Source organism: Emydura macquarii, unplaced genomic scaffold, assembly GCF_026122565.2.
Source record: "Emydura macquarii macquarii isolate MOO-44397 ecotype Brisbane River unplaced genomic scaffold, CSIRO-AGI_Emac_v2 contig_509, whole genome shotgun sequence".
NCBI lineage: Eukaryota > Metazoa > Chordata > Testudines > Chelidae > Emydura > Emydura macquarii.
In genome coordinates this window covers 1,511,214-1,529,853 of record NW_027130646.1, presented here as the reverse complement: position 1 = coordinate 1,529,853, position 18,640 = coordinate 1,511,214, and the positions used below count along the sequence as shown (strand labels likewise).

The following is an 18,640-nucleotide window of genomic DNA, read 5'->3' as shown; positions in this document are numbered from 1 at the left end:
GAGGCCGCATTTGGAGTATTTTGTCCAGTTTTGGGCCCCCCACTACAACATGGATGTGGAGAAATTAGAGATAGTCCAGCGGAGGGCAACAAAAATGATTAGGGGCTGGAGCACAAGCCTTATGAGGATGATGAAGGAACTAGGCTTGTTCAGTCTACAGAAGAGAAGAATGAGGGGGGATTTGATAGCAGCTGTTAACTACCTGAAAGGGGGTTCCAGGGAGGATGGAGCTAGGCTGTTCTCGGTGGTGGCAGATGACAGAACAAGGAGCAACGGTCTCAAGTTGCAGGGGTGGAGGTCTAGGTTGGATATTAGGAAAAAGTTTTTCACTAGGAGGGTGGTGAAGCACTGGAATGGGTTACCGAGGGAGGTGGTGGAATCTCCATCTTTAGAGGTTTTTAAGCTGCGGCTTGGCAAAACCCTCGCTGGGATTATTTAGCTGAGGTTAGTTCTGCTCTGAGCAGGGGGTTGGACTAGATGACCTCCCGAGGTCCCGTCCAACTCTATGATTCTATGATTCTCCTTAACAACTTTCTGTTGTCCATCACCTGACAGGAATGGTGGATTCCACATTCACAGAAAGGCATCCCTTTATACAACAAATCTATCACATCATAATATCAACCAGAATTCATACGTTTTAAACATACAGATTTCCTAAATTGTCACAGATGCTTCTATAGTGCCAAACTATTGGCCACGAACAAACCACATAAACCTAGAGGAACTATGAAAGTTTGGTGACACAGATAGGCTACCTATATTTGAAAGCAATTTAGCTTCATAGTTAACTGACTATCACCTGAACCAAACCTAAGGAAGGCTGTACTGTTAGTTGAAAAGAAATAGAGAGCATCCTAAATGGTTGTGTCAAAGGTATTTTGGTAATTCTAAAAAGATAAGAGTAAGAAGTAATGTAAAAAGTCTATGGACCTGATCCTGTATTCTTGCTTGACTTCAAGGGGCTCTGTCTGGGTACAGAGCGGTGTTCACCAACATGGAGTTGCTTGTGAATTGGGCCAGCATGAATAATGATACACTGCATCTTTGTGACAACTAAATCAGTGCAAGTATTTGAGTGAAAAATACATTGCAAGATGCTACACACACACACACACACACACACGCACACACACACACAGAGTTCTAGAACAATTGTATAATTTATTAAATTTGTAAAGCAGTATTTGAAAACCACATTAATAGAATATCCAAAAGCACTCATGCAAGGGGCAGGAGTGAAGGCTGCATGTGCAGATGACTGAGGCTCAAAGCCAGTAGGTTTATTTTATTATCGTATTTGCTGGTGGATATGTATTTATATATCAGGAGTAAGTAATCCTGGACTGCATGATTTTGTATTTTAATTTGGTAATAGATTCCTAAGGTATAAGATGGATGCATAGTGAGTCTTATAAGAATATTAAAGAGAAAAAATTCCTGACTTGAGCACTTAGCTGTGCAACTTTAAGATTCTTGAGAGGTTATTTTTAAGTGTTATGGCGTGAATACATAGCATATGGAAAATGGTAGATTTATCAAAGAGTGTTTCCAAATCAGGCAGTAGCATGTAAGGTCATAGTGCCTGATAGGAGTTCTTTGTGAAAATTAAACTAGAAATGTAAGTGGATTGTATAAACTTTTACATCTTTACTATAGTCCTTTTCCCAAGGGAATATGATTGCTTAGAACTCTGAATGCCAGATCCCAACTGACAGAATAAATATGGTTATATAAGGTTTGCCTGTTTGATTTGAATATGCTTTACTCATTTTACTGTTTTGATTTTTTTTAGATGAGCCTGAAGAAGAAAAGCAGTATTCAGACTAAAAAGTAGAAGGGAAGCAATTTGTTTAACAAAACACAGGATACTGGAAGTTTGAAAAAACAATGTTTTTCTTATCAAATCAGCCTCTGAAAGAGCATAGGAACCCTGCTGAGATATTGGTGTGCCAAAACTCCCAATTACATGGGATTCATATGGAGTTTTAGTTTTTTGAAACTGTCCATTTTATTTTGTTGTTCTGATCCACTTTTTTATTTGAATAAAAATGCTTTGTTCTTATCTGTGCATCTCTTTTGTATTCATGTCTCTCCTTGGCACTTTACAATAAAAAGAGCTGATTTGCAGCAAGCAACCAACCAGCTGCTGAACAAAACAGAGGTCTTTAATGTGAGCTTCAAACATAAAGCTCAGACTCTGAACATACAGAGACAGTGAATTTCACAAATGACGTGCACAGAGATTAGGCAGCAGTTCAGCAGAAAAGGACTGGAGGTTACAGTGGACAAGAAGCTGGATATGAGTCAACAATGAGCCCTTTTTGATAAGAAGGCTAATGGCATATTGGGCCGCATTAGCAGAAGCATTGCCAGAAGATCGAGGGAAGTGATTATTCCCGTCTCTTCAGCACTGGTGAGGCCACATTTGGAGTATTGTGTCCAGTTTTGGGCCCCCCACTACAGAAAGGATGTGGAGAAATTAGAGAGAGTCCAGGGGAGGGCAATGAAAATGATTAGGGGGCTAGAGCACAAGACTTATGAAGAGAGGTTGAGAGAATTGGGCATGTTTAGCCGCAGAAGAGAAGAATGAGGGGAGATTTGAAAGCAGCCTTCAACTACCTTTTTCACCAGGAGGGTGGTGAAGCACTGGAATGGGTTACCTAGGGAGGTGTTAGAATCTCCATCCTTAGAAGTTTTTAAGGTGCAAGTTGACAAAGCCCTGGCTGGGATGGTTTAGCTGGGGTTGGTTCTGCTTTGAACAGGGGATTGGACTAGATGACCTCCTGAGGTCCTTTCCAACCCTCATCTTCTATGATTAAACTCCCAAAAAGATGAGTGAGCAAGCAAATAATCACTATGCTTGGAAAATCACAGGATGTGTCTAAACACGCTGTTGAAGCGAGCCTCTCAGCGCAGGTTGACAGACTTAGGCTCTACCTCTCCCTAGGCTTCAGCTCCCGACCCGCAACTTCATGGCACTGTCTATGCAGCTATTTTTAAAGCACTAGTGTGAGCCCTACACCCTCAAGTCCGTTGGTCCAGGCTGAGAGGCTGTGTAAACATACTCAGTGTGCTCCACAACAAGAGGAATGTTTAGGAAAGAAATAACGCCCACGTCACAAACTAAGAATACTAATTTAGATAGACTGACAGTATGAATCCTGCAGCAAAGTCCCCTTTGACGGCAATAGGCGTCTTGCTCAAGTACAGACCACAGGACTCGCCCCAGACAGAGGTCGGTTCCTTGTTCTGTTTCTTTACACCCTGGGCCATCCCTAGCACGGCAGGCAGGTGCAGCAAGGCGGGAGAGCGCAGGCCGTGGCTGCGCGGGGTTTACTCGTTACGTGTCCATGCTGGTGGCTGGCCCCGATCACTCAATGGCAGACCCTGAAGCTGGCTAGCCACCAGTGACACAGGGCCACCGCGCTCAGGCAAGGCTCCTGCTAGCAGGCGCCCGGCCTGCAAAGGACCAGGCCCAGGCCCAGGCCAAGGCCGTTGTGGTCGGACCCGCACCCATCCTCGGCGTCACCACCCCACGACGCAGGGGCTGCCGCGGCGGCGACGCAGGGGCTGAGAGACGGCTAGAGACGCCGGGCTGGCGCGGACTGAGGCCGGGCTACCGACACCTCCTGGCACAGGAGCCAGCCCCGCCTCACACCGCAGCCCAACGCGGGCCGGCGCAGAGCCCCCCCCGCCGGCCGTGCGATCATGTGACCTGGGAATCATGGGATGTTTGAGTGACGCGCACGCTCGGTTACGGGCGCGGGGCGGGGCCGGCTGGAACCACGAGCTGCGCCGCGCGTCCCGGAGGGCTTGTGCGCATGCGTAGAAGTAGTTCTGTCCACTGTGGGCTGGGCGGGGGCGGGGGAGGAGCCTGGGCGTGGCGGGCGAGAGGAAGCCGGAAGCGGCGGCGCTCGGCTCGCGCGGGGTGATGACGCAGGCGTCTCCCGCGCCTCTGTCCCGAACGGGACAGCCACCCCGGGGAGGGATCACGTGAGCTGAGGGGGGTGTCACGTGCCGGGGTACCAGGCGACTGGCCCTGAAGGAGGCTGTCGGTCACGCGGACGGGGTCATGTGACCGTGTCGGGGTGTGAGTGACGGGCTGGACCGTTGCTGGGAGCGCGCCGGGATGGCGGCGGCGGGGCCGGCCGAGGCCGAGGACTGGCTGCTGGAGTCCCTGCGGCTGTGAGCGCCCAGCGCGATCCCGCCCGGATCCCCTCCCCTCCCCCACCCAGCCCCGCTGTGTGAGCGCCCGGGCAGCGTCCCCTCTCCCCCCGCTGCGCCGTGCCTCGGTTTCCCCCCCGCGCCAGGGGGCACCGCCCTGTGCGGTCAAGCGCTTTGAGATCCCCAGGCGGCAGCGCGGGATGAGACAGAGCGGCTGGGCTCGGCTGTCAGCAACACTGGCACCGTCTGTCCTGCCCTGGAGGGACAGAGAGACAGCCTGGCCCTGCTCCCCGCTGCCTTGCCCGGGGTGGGTGGGGGAGGGGCGCTGTTCTCATGCCGTGCTCGGGGGCGGGGAGGGGAGGGGAGCTGTTCTCATGTCATGCTGGGGTGGAGGGGGAGGGGAGCTGTTCTCATGCCGTGTCGGTGTGGGTGGGGGAGGGGAGCTGTTCTCATGCCGTGAGGCGGGGAGGGGCGCTGTTCTCATGCCGTGCTCCTTGCTCTCAGGTACAATGACTTGCACGTGTTTGAGCTCCAGGAGCCCACCCGAGTCATCGAATGGACGGGAGAAAAAAGTGAGTCGTTTGGCTTGCCTTTGCCTGGCGAAACGAGCAGCTGGTGCCAGACCTCGGTGGCTCCCGCGTTTGTCTTTGAGTGAATTTCCTGCCGGTGAAAGTTGCCAGTTTAACACCCCCGGAGATAGGAAATCTTCTGCCCGTCCGCAGAAATCGGCACGGCCCTGGCAGACGCAGCCTGGCTCTCCAGACGATTCCATCCAGAGATTTTGGATGGCTCATTTGTAGGCCTAAAAGGGGATTAAAATTAATGTGTGGGGGTGAGATAAATTGGGAGGGTAAATCTTGTATTGGACCAACTTCTGTTGGTGGAAGATACAAGCTTTCAAGTCACACAGAGCTCTTCCTAAGGGCTGGGGGAGGAAGCAGACCTGAAAAGAGTTCTGTGAACTTCAAAAGCTTGTATCTTCCACCACCAAGTCAGTCCAATAAAAGATATTACCTCAGACGGTTCAGAGAAGAGCAACAGGCATGATCAAGGGCCTGCAAACAAGAAAGAGAGAGTGAAAAGATTGGGATTGTTACTGAGATGAATAAAAGGGGACAAGATAAAAGTATATAAAATAACAAATGGTCTTAGAGAAGGTAGGATGGGAGCTTCAAGCATATCCAGTGTTGTTATAATTAATGACAAGTTTTTAGTAGGGATTTAAGCCTTGTGTTTCAGAGTTTAAGCCAATCACTATTAAAAATCAGGGTAAGACCTGTGTTGGGCTAGATAATTATACATCTGCTGCTGTATTCTGCATCTGCATGCTTTTCTCTGAAGCATTTGGTTTTCACCACTTTCAGAGACCACATACTGGGTTAGATGGACTGCTGGTCTGTTCCAGTATGGCAATGTCTATGTTCCTGTGAGTTGGTTTTTAATCACTGGCTTCTAGTTGAAAGGTTCTGTGTTCCATTAACATCCTCCTGAAGCATCCACATCTCTGGCTTGTTTGCCATTTAATTAATTCACTTTAATTTTCATAAAGCCTCTATTCCTAAATTCATATGCTTTTCCTAAAATCTCAATGAGCTTAGGCGGAAATCAGGGGTAGTGAAAGCAGGTGCAATTTGACAGGCTCTGTAATAGACCTATGTCTAGACCGATGTCCAGGCCCTGTAATGAAAAGGAGACAGTAGGTTGGAGGCTTCAGTGACAGTTGGTGCATACTCATGTCAGCTATGGTAGCTGAGTTCCTGGCCTGCCATGTTACGTGGATATTCCTGGAGCAGAGTAAATGCTTTCATTCATGGTGGAAGGACTACAATTCAGAATTATGTGCCCACTAAGGCCATGTCTACACTACAGAGTTTTGTCGACACAAGTTATGCCGGCGTACAGCCTCCACTGTAATTAAACCGTGGTTGCAAGTCCTCACTATGCATCTTGTGTCAGTGGAGTGCACCCTGACATCAGTCCTCACCTCCATCCCTGGCTCTGCACAGCACATCAGGAGTCTCTCCCCTTCTCCGCCCCCAGCAGCAGCAGACCGCACTGCTTGCATGCTTGCCATCGGAGAGCAGGATTGATTCTCTGAGTTCTCCCACAGCCTTGTCTCCCCACAGACCCGGAGAATGATCCACCCTCTCCCCTGTAGTCTAGGCAGGATTGTGTTTGCTGCCAGAAGCCGGTATGCTCAGCTGGGCAGTAGTTGTGTGAGCTCTCCGTGTGGAGCAATTTCAAAACTTCCTGGGATTTGAAAGGGGCTGGGCGCATGCTTGTGTAGCTGGAATGCAGGGCAGTGCAGCAGAGTTCAAACCAGTGAGTAGAGTGGTCAGGGTGGGCATTATGGGATAGTTCCTGAAGCAGTTACAGCACACAGCGTCTACACTGATGCTTTGTCACTCTAACTTTGCCAAAAAAACCTCTATCCTCTCGTCGAGGTGGTTTTATTTTGTCACCAAAGCAGGGGAGTTTTGTCGATGCGGGGGAGCATTGTACCATGTACACCGCCACTGTTTTGTTGCCAAAAGCTGACGTTTGTTGACCAAACTAGTGTGGATGAGCCCTAAAAGTGAGAGTGCTCTTGCAAATATACAGAGCACAAGGCACAGCTGGAATCGCTGTTTTCCAGTGTCAGTTCCACTCTGCAGCAGTTCATGGAACCTTTTCGTTCTCAGGAAATATTATCTTGAAGCTGCAGACTTCGGGATCTTGTAGACTAGATGCAGATCCTACAAACCTTCAATCCTAGATACCATGGGGATAGGCACCTTGGGAAGGACCTGAGAGGGAGAAAGGTCATTGAAACTGATACAGCAGCTCAGCAACTTGCTTCTTCCTTCAGCCCCTGTGGACTCCTCTTCACCTTCCTCCATATGCCTAGACATTGCCATCCCCTATGAAAGCTGCTTCTGTCCCCTGTAATACATACCCACAATCCAGGAAACTGGCCAAGGTCTGGAGTCTAGTGCTTTGGTTGACCAAAGGTGCTGTCGCCATAAAAGCCTTTATTTTATTGTTTCTGGAACCTTGCCCCAACTTAAGAAAATTATGCTTCTAGTGCCGCTCGTGTTTGCATCACCCTGCCGGGGCCTTACCTGGAGCAGCGGTAGAGAAGGATGCGATCTTTGCCAAGCTCATTCTGCTGAGGAAGCTGTACTTACAGAGGCCCAGACACAAGTACAGTCCTTGGCTGATGTAGGGGATTTGGAATGCAATGCAATGCAATGCAATGCTTCTCCTACATTACTGTGACCTTACAGCACCTGGGCTCCTGCACATAGCACTTCATCCAGCAGGAAATTGAGTTGGTGACTCTAGCAAAGTACTGTGTGCTGTAGCTGAGACAGTGGCGTCACCCTGTGGAGAGTAAAACGAGATGGGAGAACAGTGAAGGGCAAGTTTGCTGGGTTAAAAAATACCAGGATGGAAGGAAGAAATGGGTTAGAAGGCAAATGTAGCGGAGAGGTAAATTGATACAATGGCAGCACGTCGTGGTTTGAGATACATTTCCCAGACAATAGAGCTCACACTCTAATCCTTAAATTCCCATCAGAAGATGGTTCCTAGTGAATGAGCAGGCTCGTTCTGAACTCATCTCATCATTGTTTATTTTGTAACTCTAGGTGTCTGTGTAGCGGGATATGAAAACTCCAGAAGAAATGAAATTCTCCAGCTTCTGTTGCCTCAAAAACTGTATGTGAAAGAGAAGCAGGTGATGGTGACTAAGTGTGGTATCCGTTTAAAATTCATTACCTCCCCCAAATGTGCCCTCAGCAGGCATTTTACAGAACCCTGCAAGAAGACTGGGTCTGTCCCCTGAAGAACGTAGGGGGCTACATGTAGACATGACCTGGTTAGACACAAAAGGTAGAATGAGAGAGACATTGAGATCACTCAGTGAAGGGATGGATGCATGTTGACATTTCAGTCTGACTGGTTGTGGGATTGTGAGCATGTACTGATTTGTCATAGGGCTGGGGTGTTTTCAGCAGGAATTGAATGAGGAGAGAGAAGTGGTCTGGTGAACTTGTTTTAGGAGGTTGTTCCTATCGCAGGGCAGTGTGGATGAATGTGCGGAGACCAGCTGCTCGGGAGTTAGTTCATGCAGACTGTTGGGCTCTTTTGCTTGTTCTCCTCTTTACTCAGCTAGTTTAAATAATCAGTTTGCAGTCTAATGGAGACTCAAGTCGTCTGCCTCTCTGAGGGCCCAGTCCTGAAGCCTCTCTGCGTGCAGAACCTCATGCGAATAAGAATACCTAACTCTTCTGTCACTTTTCTTGTAGATCTCAAAGCACTTTACTCCAGATATCAGTTTCATTGTCTTCATTTTACAGATGGGGAAACTGAGGCATAGAGAGGCAAAAGCAACTGGTCTCAGATTCCCCAGCAGGCAAATGGCAGAGTAGGAAATATAACCCACATCTCCTGAGTCCCAGTCGAGAGCTTTGTCCACCAGGCCACACTGCCAGTTTGGTTCCTGTGTCATCACTTGAGTATCTCTGCTCAGTTCTGACTGACTCACCTCCCCACCCCCTGAACAGAAACTTTTGTGATCTGGCAGTGCTGCCAGTGGCTCAGATACGCATCCTTGGTACCTGAAGAAACTCCTAGTATCTCCCTGCACTTATAATAAACACCATGGGGCCCCCTTGCAAACACTGGTACCTGCTGGACCGCCTTGTGCTGTGGTCTCTGATCTCCGAAGCGAAGCGGAAATAGATGAAGTTCGTACTTAAATGGGCGACCTCCCAAGTGCTGCAGAAAATGGTGCTTGCTCACTTGTGGCGTGCTCCCCGTGGCCAGTGCACCACGTGAGGGAACGGGGCACTCTGCTGTCTTTAGGTGAGTTGTAAATCCAGAGTCATGGCTGCTAGTGAGAAATGGCTCCAATGACTCCACAAGCAGGAGTGTTAAACCCTGGTGTCTGGCTGTACCCCAGCACTAGTCAGCCTCTTGCAGTTGATTGGATGTCGTATTCTTCGTGTCTTGTCTCAAACTGCAGTGTTCGTATGCTAGGCTTTTCCCCAGAACTGGGTGCAGAAATGCTCCCTGTGTATCAGATTGTTTTCAAAGGGCCTTGGGATCCCTCAGGACGAAAGACACTGCATAAATCTACAGTGTTGACTGTAACTGAGGACTTCAGCCCTTGCAGACCTTGACTTATTGTTCCATTACCTTGAAAGAATGAAGGAATGTCAAACTTAGCAGCGTTATGTGCTAAAGAACAGCCTCTGTCTGTCTGCTTCTGGTTTTTAGGGTTTGTGTCCCGAGAGAGATTTCAAGGTGGAACGTGGTGGATTTTCCGACCGCCCTGTGTACAGCCTGCAGCATGTGCCAGACACCAGGTACATGGGTGGGGACTTTCTGGTTCCTGTTGAATGGATGTGTTAGATTTGTTTTGTTTGACGAAAAATCCCCCTTCTCTGTCCATTTTAAGAGCCACCTTTTAACGTAGCTGGCCAGCAACATGAATGTAACAAAGGGCCCCCCAACACTCAGACAGGCCGCCTGCCACGAAGGTCCAGTAAAACGGGATTGTCATGTACCTCCGGCTCCATCCTTCTCCCTTCAGTGCCATGCCAATTTCCTTTCTCTTTCTCCTTCTTTCTCTTGCCCCAGTTCACAGTCACTCCCCCGCCTTGTCCTCTCTGATGTGGTGTTGCCTCTCCTGTCTCCTCTGTGCCACCTTCCCCATGCCGATCCCCCTGGGCCCCTGTGTATTTTCCCCTCTGCTTTCCATTGGTTTTCCACTCTTTTATCTTCTCCAGTTGTCCTCCCTCTTTGGGGTTTCTCTGCACGGCCTCCCCCAGAACAGGTGTCTTAGGTATCTCACCCACTAAGGTATCTACCTCCCCAGTACAGAAGTGCTTAAGCTGGTGTGGGTGGGGTGCACAGGGCAGCTGGCTGCTCCATTTTTGCCCTAGTGTGATATGCAGGGGCAGGGAGCCAGCAGAAAGGGAGCAGCTGTAGAGAAGAGGCAGTGCTAGCAGCACTCCCTCATGGTGGGAAACCACTGACTGCTCCGTGGGGGGCAGAAAGGACTGCCCCGGTGGTGGAGTTTTTAGGAGGCAGCACCTGCAAACAGCCTCCTTCACTGACACCGGCTCCTTCTCCCCTGTCCCTCTCTTCTCCCCAAGCTCCCACAGATGGTTCCCTGGATATTTTCCAGTGCTTTGCCCAGTCTAGTGTTAGAGGCTGTGAGTCAATTGCTGGCATTAAAGCAGGGCAGGAATGAAAAGGCAGAGCAGCCCGAGGTGTCTGTTAGGTCCCAATGGCTCTCGAAAGACTTGATTAACTGGCACCGTCTGCTGTGCCTCGGACTCTCCCCTCTCTTGGGTCTGAGTGTCCCTGCCAAGGAGAGTGCTGGGCACCTCTGCAAGGATTTTCCCATGGCCATTTGAGGACCATGCAAACAGCCAACTTCTGTTTCCTGTTCATTCCAGCTGAGCTGCTCCACTTATCAGTGGATTTCCCCACCATGCGCCCACGGCCCTCTGCTAGTCTCCCTTCCTCGGTGTTTGCTCACATTGTTCTTCCCAGTCTTGGGATGTGCTACAAATACGCTAAAGAAATGATGTCACCTTGGGGCTGCTCTAACCAGGCAGGCTCATGCGAGGTCCCCAAATACAGGCAGCACTAGCATAGCTTAATGCCTCAGGTGTATCCGTCCTGCCCCGGTTGCAGGATGGGAGTAACTGAGTCCTGGGCAGGGCAGGTGGAAACAGAGAGAACAGACATGCTTGTCATCATCATTGGCAAGTATCAGTCCTGAGGGGCAAGTTTATTGCCCCATTAATGAAGAGCTTGCATCTGGTTTCCTTGTTTTCGCAGCTTGCTAGTAACAAGTGGCCCACCAGACAGTTCCCTTCAGGTTTGGCAGTTAGCAGCAGAGGACACTGGTGAGTGTGTATTGGAACAGCAGTTACGCAGGTGTAAGCTGGTAGGTAAACAGTCTGCCACTAGCTACTCTCCCCACACAGTCCTCCTGCAAATCAGGTGACTTATAAAGTACCATTTGCAACTCACTCAGCCTCGCTGCCTTGCTTTCCCCTCATATAAAAGAGGGCTAGAGCTTCCCTGCTTCACGGGAGGCGCGGGGTTGTGTGAATTAATCCTCTCCGGCTTGTAGAGCACTTAGAGGCTCTTGGATAGAAGGTGCTAGAGAAGGGCAGAATGTTAATGCCACTTACTGACCTGCTCTGGGATTACGGAGGACAAAAAAGGCTCTATGGCCTAAACTTTGAAAAGCGGCTGGTTGTTATGGGGGCCCAAATTGAGACCCCCTAGAAGGACGGGTGAGCAGCATCTCTGAGAATCAGGCCCCCAAGTCACTAGTTTCTGGAAACTTTGGCCTATATATCAGTGTGAAATTGTCATTTAGAGAGCCGTAGTTCACCAGGAGAGCTGTGGCTGTGAGCTCTGACCCACCATCTGAGTTTTCCTTTGTTGGGAAGCTTCCACTTGCCCAGGTCAGGTTATTTTATAGGTCCTGGGGTCCATTTTCATCACTTTTCTGTGGGTGATCTTCACTCAGTGTTACTAGCCCATGGCCAGACCCACTGCACTGCAAATGACCTCGGAGGTGTTTAGCTCAAAGGACAGTTTCACGTTTCTAACCACTGACGTGGGCTGTGCTGTGACTAGGGAGGCACGCAGCCCCATCAGACTGGAAGTTAGGACAGCGGGGTTCTGCTCTCATTTCTGCCTGTGACTTGCTTTGGGCCGGATTGTAAATCCCTTACTCTTGTTTGCGAGCACTTATTCACAGTTGTCGTCTCATTCACTGCATTGGCATCACTCTCCTAAGGAGACGCTTTCAGCAGTATGAGTAAAGGCTCCATGCTCTGATCCTTTGTGACCTGCTCCGTGCCTCAGTTTCCCCACCTGTCAAATGGGGATTCACGGTGTTTCCCCAATTTGTAAAGCACTTTGAAGTCTATGGATGAGAAGTGCTAAGTATTTACTGCAATTATTTTATTTATTCTGTTGTCCAGTGAAAACAAGCAACTTGCTTAACATTTTTTAATCTCGGTTTTTCTAGATTTCTAAATAGACCATTATACCAGCTTGACTGTTGTGAAGGGTATTCTTGCCCTGAGAAGAGGATTTAAAATATCAATTGAGAGTTGAATTGTAATGCCTCTTCACAAAACACTTCAAAAACATGACTAACGCAGTACTTGCATTGTGCAGCTCAGCATGTCTCTCTTTCAAATAGATGTTATTAAATCTGTAAGTACCATCCCTACGGGAAATGACAGCAAGAAACTTTGGGCTAAAATTGCAACCACTTTCACCAGCAGCCCCTGTGTCCTTCATGGCTCAAGAGTCAACAATGTCCAAATTACAGAGATTGATTCAAAGAAAAACATCTACACAGCAGGTATTTAAAGAAAAACCTTCTCTTGTTTGCCTTTATAAAGCTGGGGATATGGGGGGGGGAGGTGATTTCACAATAGACTACCCAAGCTGTGCACTCTTGAAACCAGTGGTTTTCAAGGGGGAACATTTTCAAAAGCATCTAAATCCCAGTGCAAGCCAATGGGACTTAGGCACCTAGGTCCCTTAAGCACTTTCAAAAATTATATACTCAACCTTTGCTACATGTAGACCCCATGTTGCAGCAGAACATAGCTTTGGCATCGTCCTCTTATCTAGCCAGGAAGAAGGGATGATGGTTGCAATGCCATGAATACAGCTATAAGCCCTACACTACACTACACTAGAAAGTTGTACCAGCAAAACTCACCTCTTTGGAGCACAAGTTGGTGCACATCCACACTTAATTTTGTCTCCTACTGACAAAACCCTCCACTTCTTCCAGCATAGTTAATCCCTTTTTCAGAGTGATGCAAGCTACCAGTTGGTGAAGTTCTGCTGGCACCATGACAGTACGAACTCACATCTGTACCTGTGTAAGCAGTCCCCCAGCTGCAATCCCACCGTGCAACATTCTCTTAGTGTGATCTCTCTGTTGGCACTTTTGAACTCCTCTGCCTAGGGGCCCACAGTGATTGAGGAACTTAAATCTCATTGAAAGTCAGTGGATCTTAGCCCCTTCTGTACATTTTATCCTAAATCTGTCCAAAGCCTGGAAAATCCACATTCCAGGATCAGCTTTCTCAATCCACTTGGATTGAGATACATTTACCCAGCAGATGGATCTAAATAATATCTTTAAAGGCAGAACACTCTAGCAAGTAGTGTTTCGTCACTCACAAGTGGGAAGCTCATCAGGAAGGTCTCACCATAGTTAGTTCTCCTTCCTCATCAGTACAGATTTAATGTTCGTTCACTCCAGTGTTTTCTAGCTTTTTAGTTACTTTCCCTTTTCTTGGTCTCACAAACATGATTACTCTGCAGTTTCTTTCGTATACAGTAAGCATAAAGAAAACTGTGTGTTAACCGTTATCAGAATAGACTCAAAATCCACAGCCTGTCTGTCAGGCCTAAACATGTCTTCCCTCCCAATAAATCCAGCTTCTGAGGAACAACACTTGTATTTGCCAAACTAGTAAGAGTTCAAATGTAAAGAGTCCTAATGGGTTGTAGCTGTGGCTGGTTGTACTGAGGGGGCGTTGGGAAGTGCAGGTCTGCAGTGAAAAGTAGCTGACGCCGTGGGATTCTGCATCACAGTAATGCTGTACCAAAGTGCTGCTTTTCTGGCACCAGTGGCACTCTTAGTAGTGAGGATAGCTGTGGGGCTTATCTGCAGGTTGATGATTTGGGTGTGGAACTGCCCCGTGCTGGGGTAGATTCACCTGCACAGGTCCTCTGCCCGGGGTTCATTTCCCCCCAGCCAGAGCAGAACAAGCCTCTTCAACTTTGAGCCTATACAGTAATAGACCTAGGGCATCCAGTTCCCTGTTGCTAGTTCTGCCCGAAAACTGACCCTTCCTCTTTCTAAAGCAGCTTCCATGGAGATGGCCGAAGTCTACTTCCACAGAAAGGAATGTGTCTAATCCCCTATTTGATGTGTTTGTCACCTCTGCAATGTCTGAACCTGGCATTTGTTGCTGAGCGTTCTGTGAAGTCTGAGGTTCTCTTCCTCCTCTCTTAGCCTCAAGTATCAGTGATGAGGTCAGTGGCCTGGAATTCCTGGATGGCAATACACTGCTAGCCTGCTGCGTGACGGGCCAGCTGTGCCTGGCAGATATTCGTCAGCCTCAGAGTCCCCTGGCTGATACATCCGTTCCTTCAGCGTTCGGTGGGGAGCAGTGGTGCCTGGGCGTCCGTCTGGGTCTGCGGGGCTCTGATGTGAATGCACTCTCCATTGCCCGCCTCTCCTCTGGAGGACAGCTCATGCTAACGGACTTGAGGAATATCCCGAAGCCTCTGAAATCAGCCAAGTGCAACGTTCCTGCAGCCAGCCCAAGTGCGGAGTTCCTGTGTGTCTCCTGGGCGCCTGCTCTGGACGGATGCCTCGCCGTTTCAGGTACCTCTGGGGAGGAGGGGATTTCTTTGCCCTGTGTTTTTAGATCTAGTTGACTGCACTGAAAGCCTGGTCCCATGGTTGTCTGTGTACACATGGTGCCTTGCATTATAACATAGCTTGTCAGTTTGACAAGAGCGAGATCATGTGACTGCTGATTCCCCTAAGACTCTCATGGAGTGGAGCTGTGTGTTTCGTCTCCCAGAGAGCTAAAATAACAAAACTTGATGGACCAAACTCTGCCCTGGTGTAACCCCAGGGACTTCAGTAGTTACAGCAGGGTTGGGCTTGGCGCAGTGCCTGGGACAAGATGGCAAGTGGATGCAGCTTTCATCAAATGCATGAAGAGCCTGGCTCTGAGTGCAGCCCCAGGCCTACACCTGCTTTTGTGCACACACTTGGGCCTGTGTGCAGATCCTCGGTTAGTCTGCATGTGTGTGGTTAGTGCTTGAGCTAGTGTCTCCTGCCAGTGTGGTCTAGTTATTACTTCAGCCCTGCTTTGAGTGTAGCAGACTGGACTAGATGATTGATTGATTCTATGATTGATTGACGTCTATGATTCTATGTACAGCATACACCAATAGCTGTCACCCAATTGTATGTGAAGAGCTAGTTTCCTTCTTTACTTAGAACTCAAATTCACTCTGGTAACCGTGTGGAAGCTGTTGGTAAATGCTGCCTGTTCAACGGTGACAGCTGTCGTATATACAGATCTAGGATACCAGGCAGTGTACCTGTCGGGACACCATGGACATAAGGTCTTGTCTCAGCGGGGATGGTACAAATATAGGTGAATGAATTCTCAGGTTACCTGAGCCTGCACTATGCTCTCTACAGTCATGTGGATAAATACCTGGTCTCTCTGACTCCAGGACTGTAGCCTGTTCGATCTCACCTGTCCTGCCCAGATGGAATGTGTGAACAGGAGAGCAGTCTACTGAATGTAACTCATGCTGCAGGGCAAGTGGAAGTTAGGGCTCCTGGACCACGCGAAGAGTTGGCCATTTCTACAGTCTGACATTCTTTTTTTATTCTTTTAACAAAGGCTTCAATGGAACTGTTCACATCTATGACACACGGAGCTGGCCTGTGTCTGGTGGAGAAGTAGAGCCGCTCTTTAGTCACAAAGGACACATCTGCAGTGGCATGGACAATGGCGGTGACTTTCCCTTGGTTACAGCACATGCTTGGCATCCGTGGAAACCAAGAACGTTGTTATCAGCAGCAAGTGATGGCTCCCTGCATGTCTGGGACTGGGTGGAGTCTCACAATAACAGTTGATCTGTCTTCCCCTTATGAAAACTCAGATCCGTTTTAATTTTTCTAGAGTATTTGCACTCTAGAATCCGACCTATCTCAGCTGCCCTTGCATGTGTAATCTTGTTTATAAGGGACATGCTAGACTGATGATCATCGTTCCGAATAAATTTTACACTTTGGGTTATTTAAAACAGTAAGAATTTTAAACATCTATTTAATTTGTCACCATTTATCCTGTTTTAGTTCTTGTATCCCCCTCTGACTGCTCTCATGGGGCCTGTTTCACTTACTGCTTCTCAAAGCGACTGAGCTGGCTTCCCACACCACGGGAAAATTGGCAACCTACAACAGCAACATTTCACTGAAGTTTATTTTATACTATGAGAGTAGTTCTGCTAATGAAACTCGTGCACCAGGCGATCAACTCCTATGGCTTCTGTGATGCAAGCAGCAGCCTTTCAACACTAACACACACAGCTTAATTTTGAAAGGCTTTTGGATCTCTCTTCTGTAACGAAGGCCCAGAAAAGCGTGGATGACATAACTCATAATGGCTCTTTTCATCAGGAGATGTCTGATCATTTAGGCTGTTAACTAGCCTCCAATCGCATCCTGTTTTTATTACTGTTATAGAGAGCCATCGTTGCACATAATGCCTTACGGATAAAATCCCTGCCACAAATACCGTACAGTCAAATCCCTAAATGCTGCAGCCACATGTCTGAGCAGTGCCCCATTGACTTCAATGGGATGCCTTGTGGGCATAAAGGCTTCAGTTGTAAACCCCGAGTTTACGGTAAAGAATGTCGGGAATGGTTGTAACAAGTACATGTACAATATGCTGTTGAAGTTTGGCTTACGTTTAACTGCAGAGTTTTGTATACTGCGTGTGGGTGTCACAAAGTGCTGTTACAGTCCGAGCACGTGAAGAACGTGGCTCATGAAAGTCCGAGTGAAGAAAGTGAGTGAGCAAAAAGTTATAGGGGAGAATAAAGTAGCTAGATTCATAGGGGACAAGAATTCACCCCTGGTCGTCCTGTGCACTACTTCAGTTGCATTTTGGCCTAGGTCTTGGCTGGTATCTGCTCCTTTTTTCGGTCAGCCAATAAGCGTGTGTTTTTCAGCCACATCCAGAGGCCCAGCCAGTCTGTTTTCCTCCTGCTGTGTATAACTCTGCTCCCAAGGGACTGTAGCCTGTCCTTGTTTTCTTTCAGCAGCAGTTTACACCTGTCTTTCGCAACGTTACTGCCTCCTTGGTAGGTCTGTGGTGCTGAATGCACATACAAGATTGGGTTTGGGGTGATGGGGAGGTATAGAGTCTAGGGGATTTATTGCTAACAATCCCCAATGCTTTAGCTGGTACTCCAGACACACACAGCACAGTATTGTTTGTGTATATATTGAAAATGAGGGTACTAGTAGAGGGCATACAGAGTCCAAGGCCAAAAGGGACCATTGTGATCATCGGGTCTGACTGCCTGTACAGCAGAGGCCAGAGAACTGCCCCAAAATAATTCCTAGAGCAGATCTTTTAGAAGAAATTTGATTTTGATATAAAAATTCAGTGATGGAGAATCCACCACAACCCTTGGTGAATTGTTCCAGTGATTAATCACTCTCATCATTAAAAATGTATGCCTTATTTCTAGACTGAATGTGCCTAGTTTCAACTTCCAGCCATTGGATCGTGTTAGACCTTTCTCTACTGGACTGAAGAGCCCATCCTTAAATATTTGTTCCCCATTGGTAATCAAGTCGCCCCTTAACCTTGCCTTGGTTCAGCTACATAAAGTGTGCGCTTTGAGTCTCTGGCTAGAAGACAGATTTTCTAATCTTTTAATCATTCCTATGACTCTTCTCTGAATCCTCTCCAGTTCATGCACATCCTTCTTGAAGTGTGAGCACCAGAACTGGACCCAGGATTCCAGCAGCGGTCACACCAGTTCCAAATGGAGAAGTAAAATAACCTCTCTCCACTCCTACTTGTGTAGTCTTTTCTTTTATTTAAAGTGAGGTATTTATTTAGTGATGTAATACACCAGTGAGGGTTCATCTCTGGGGGCTAGTCTCTAGCTCAACAGCGTTACCTCTGCCCCTTGTTTCAGATCTAGAACTAGGAACACATGAAAACCAAGGCAAAGAACACAGACAGTCACATGTACGAGATCTAATATCTTCTATCAGTTTTATTGAGGTTGCCAACAAAGTTATGAATATCACAACATCTATAACTCTGAGGTATATCCATGCACAAATTACAGCTACAGTCACTCTCGTACACCTAGATAGGCGTAGGGTCTGGTAGGTCTCTCATGACTTCAGCAGCAGCAGAGGGATGGTTCTTGTGGGAGTTTTCCCGTAGGGAGCTCAGTTTTCCTAATCTGGGCCCCATCTTTTTATACTGTGATTCTGAGTATACTGCATACCCTTCACATGTGCTTGAAAGTGTCAACCCTTTTTTTCCTTATTTGTATTGTGTCCCCAAGGATATTCGTGTACCCTGTTTTCCATAGGTGGTTTATAGCAGTGTTGCACACCCTGTCTCCTGCGAGTAAGACACATGTTAGAAGAAATGTGCCTATTGCGCATTTTATGACCTAAAATTAATCTTATGGCTTAATTTTCACACCAGCACCCGTTGGTACAACTTTTCCTGTCACACTATGGCATCGTGTTGTTCTTTGGTCACTCACTTACGGCAAGCATTTCTCATCTCTAAGGCTTAATATGGTGAAGCTAAAACCTTTACAGGCCTTGTGTTTCAGCCCTCCTTAC

General features: G+C 48.0%; 1 protein-coding gene across 1 annotated transcript; it reads left to right on the top strand.

The window, feature by feature from the left end:
• Positions 1–4,015: 4,015 nt before the first annotated feature.
• On the top strand, positions 4,016–17,055 carry WDR73 (WD repeat domain 73). Its single transcript, XM_067539092.1, has 8 exons — positions 4,016–4,188; positions 4,672–4,739; positions 7,797–7,885; positions 9,430–9,518; positions 11,005–11,072; positions 12,392–12,556; positions 14,234–14,608; positions 15,651–17,055. Exons 1-8 carry the CDS (start codon positions 4,133–4,135, stop codon positions 15,884–15,886), a joined length of 1,146 nt encoding a protein of 381 aa, XP_067395193.1. The 5' UTR covers positions 4,016–4,132; the 3' UTR covers positions 15,887–17,055.
• The last annotated feature ends 1,585 nt before the right edge of the window (positions 17,056–18,640 follow it).

Excerpts from the sequence above, each read along its gene's own strand:
- WDR73 (XM_067539092.1), top strand. The coding sequence starts at position 4,133 with ATGGCGGCGGCGGGGCCGGCCGAGGCCGAGGACTGGCTGCTGGAGTCC. Across the intron at positions 9,519-11,004 it reads CAGCATGTGCCAGACACCAG|CTTGCTAGTAACAAGTGGCC; the intron begins GTACATGGGTGG and ends TTGTTTTCGCAG. Across the intron at positions 11,073-12,391 it reads GTTAGCAGCAGAGGACACTG|ATGTTATTAAATCTGTAAGT; the intron begins GTGAGTGTGTAT and ends TCTTTCAAATAG.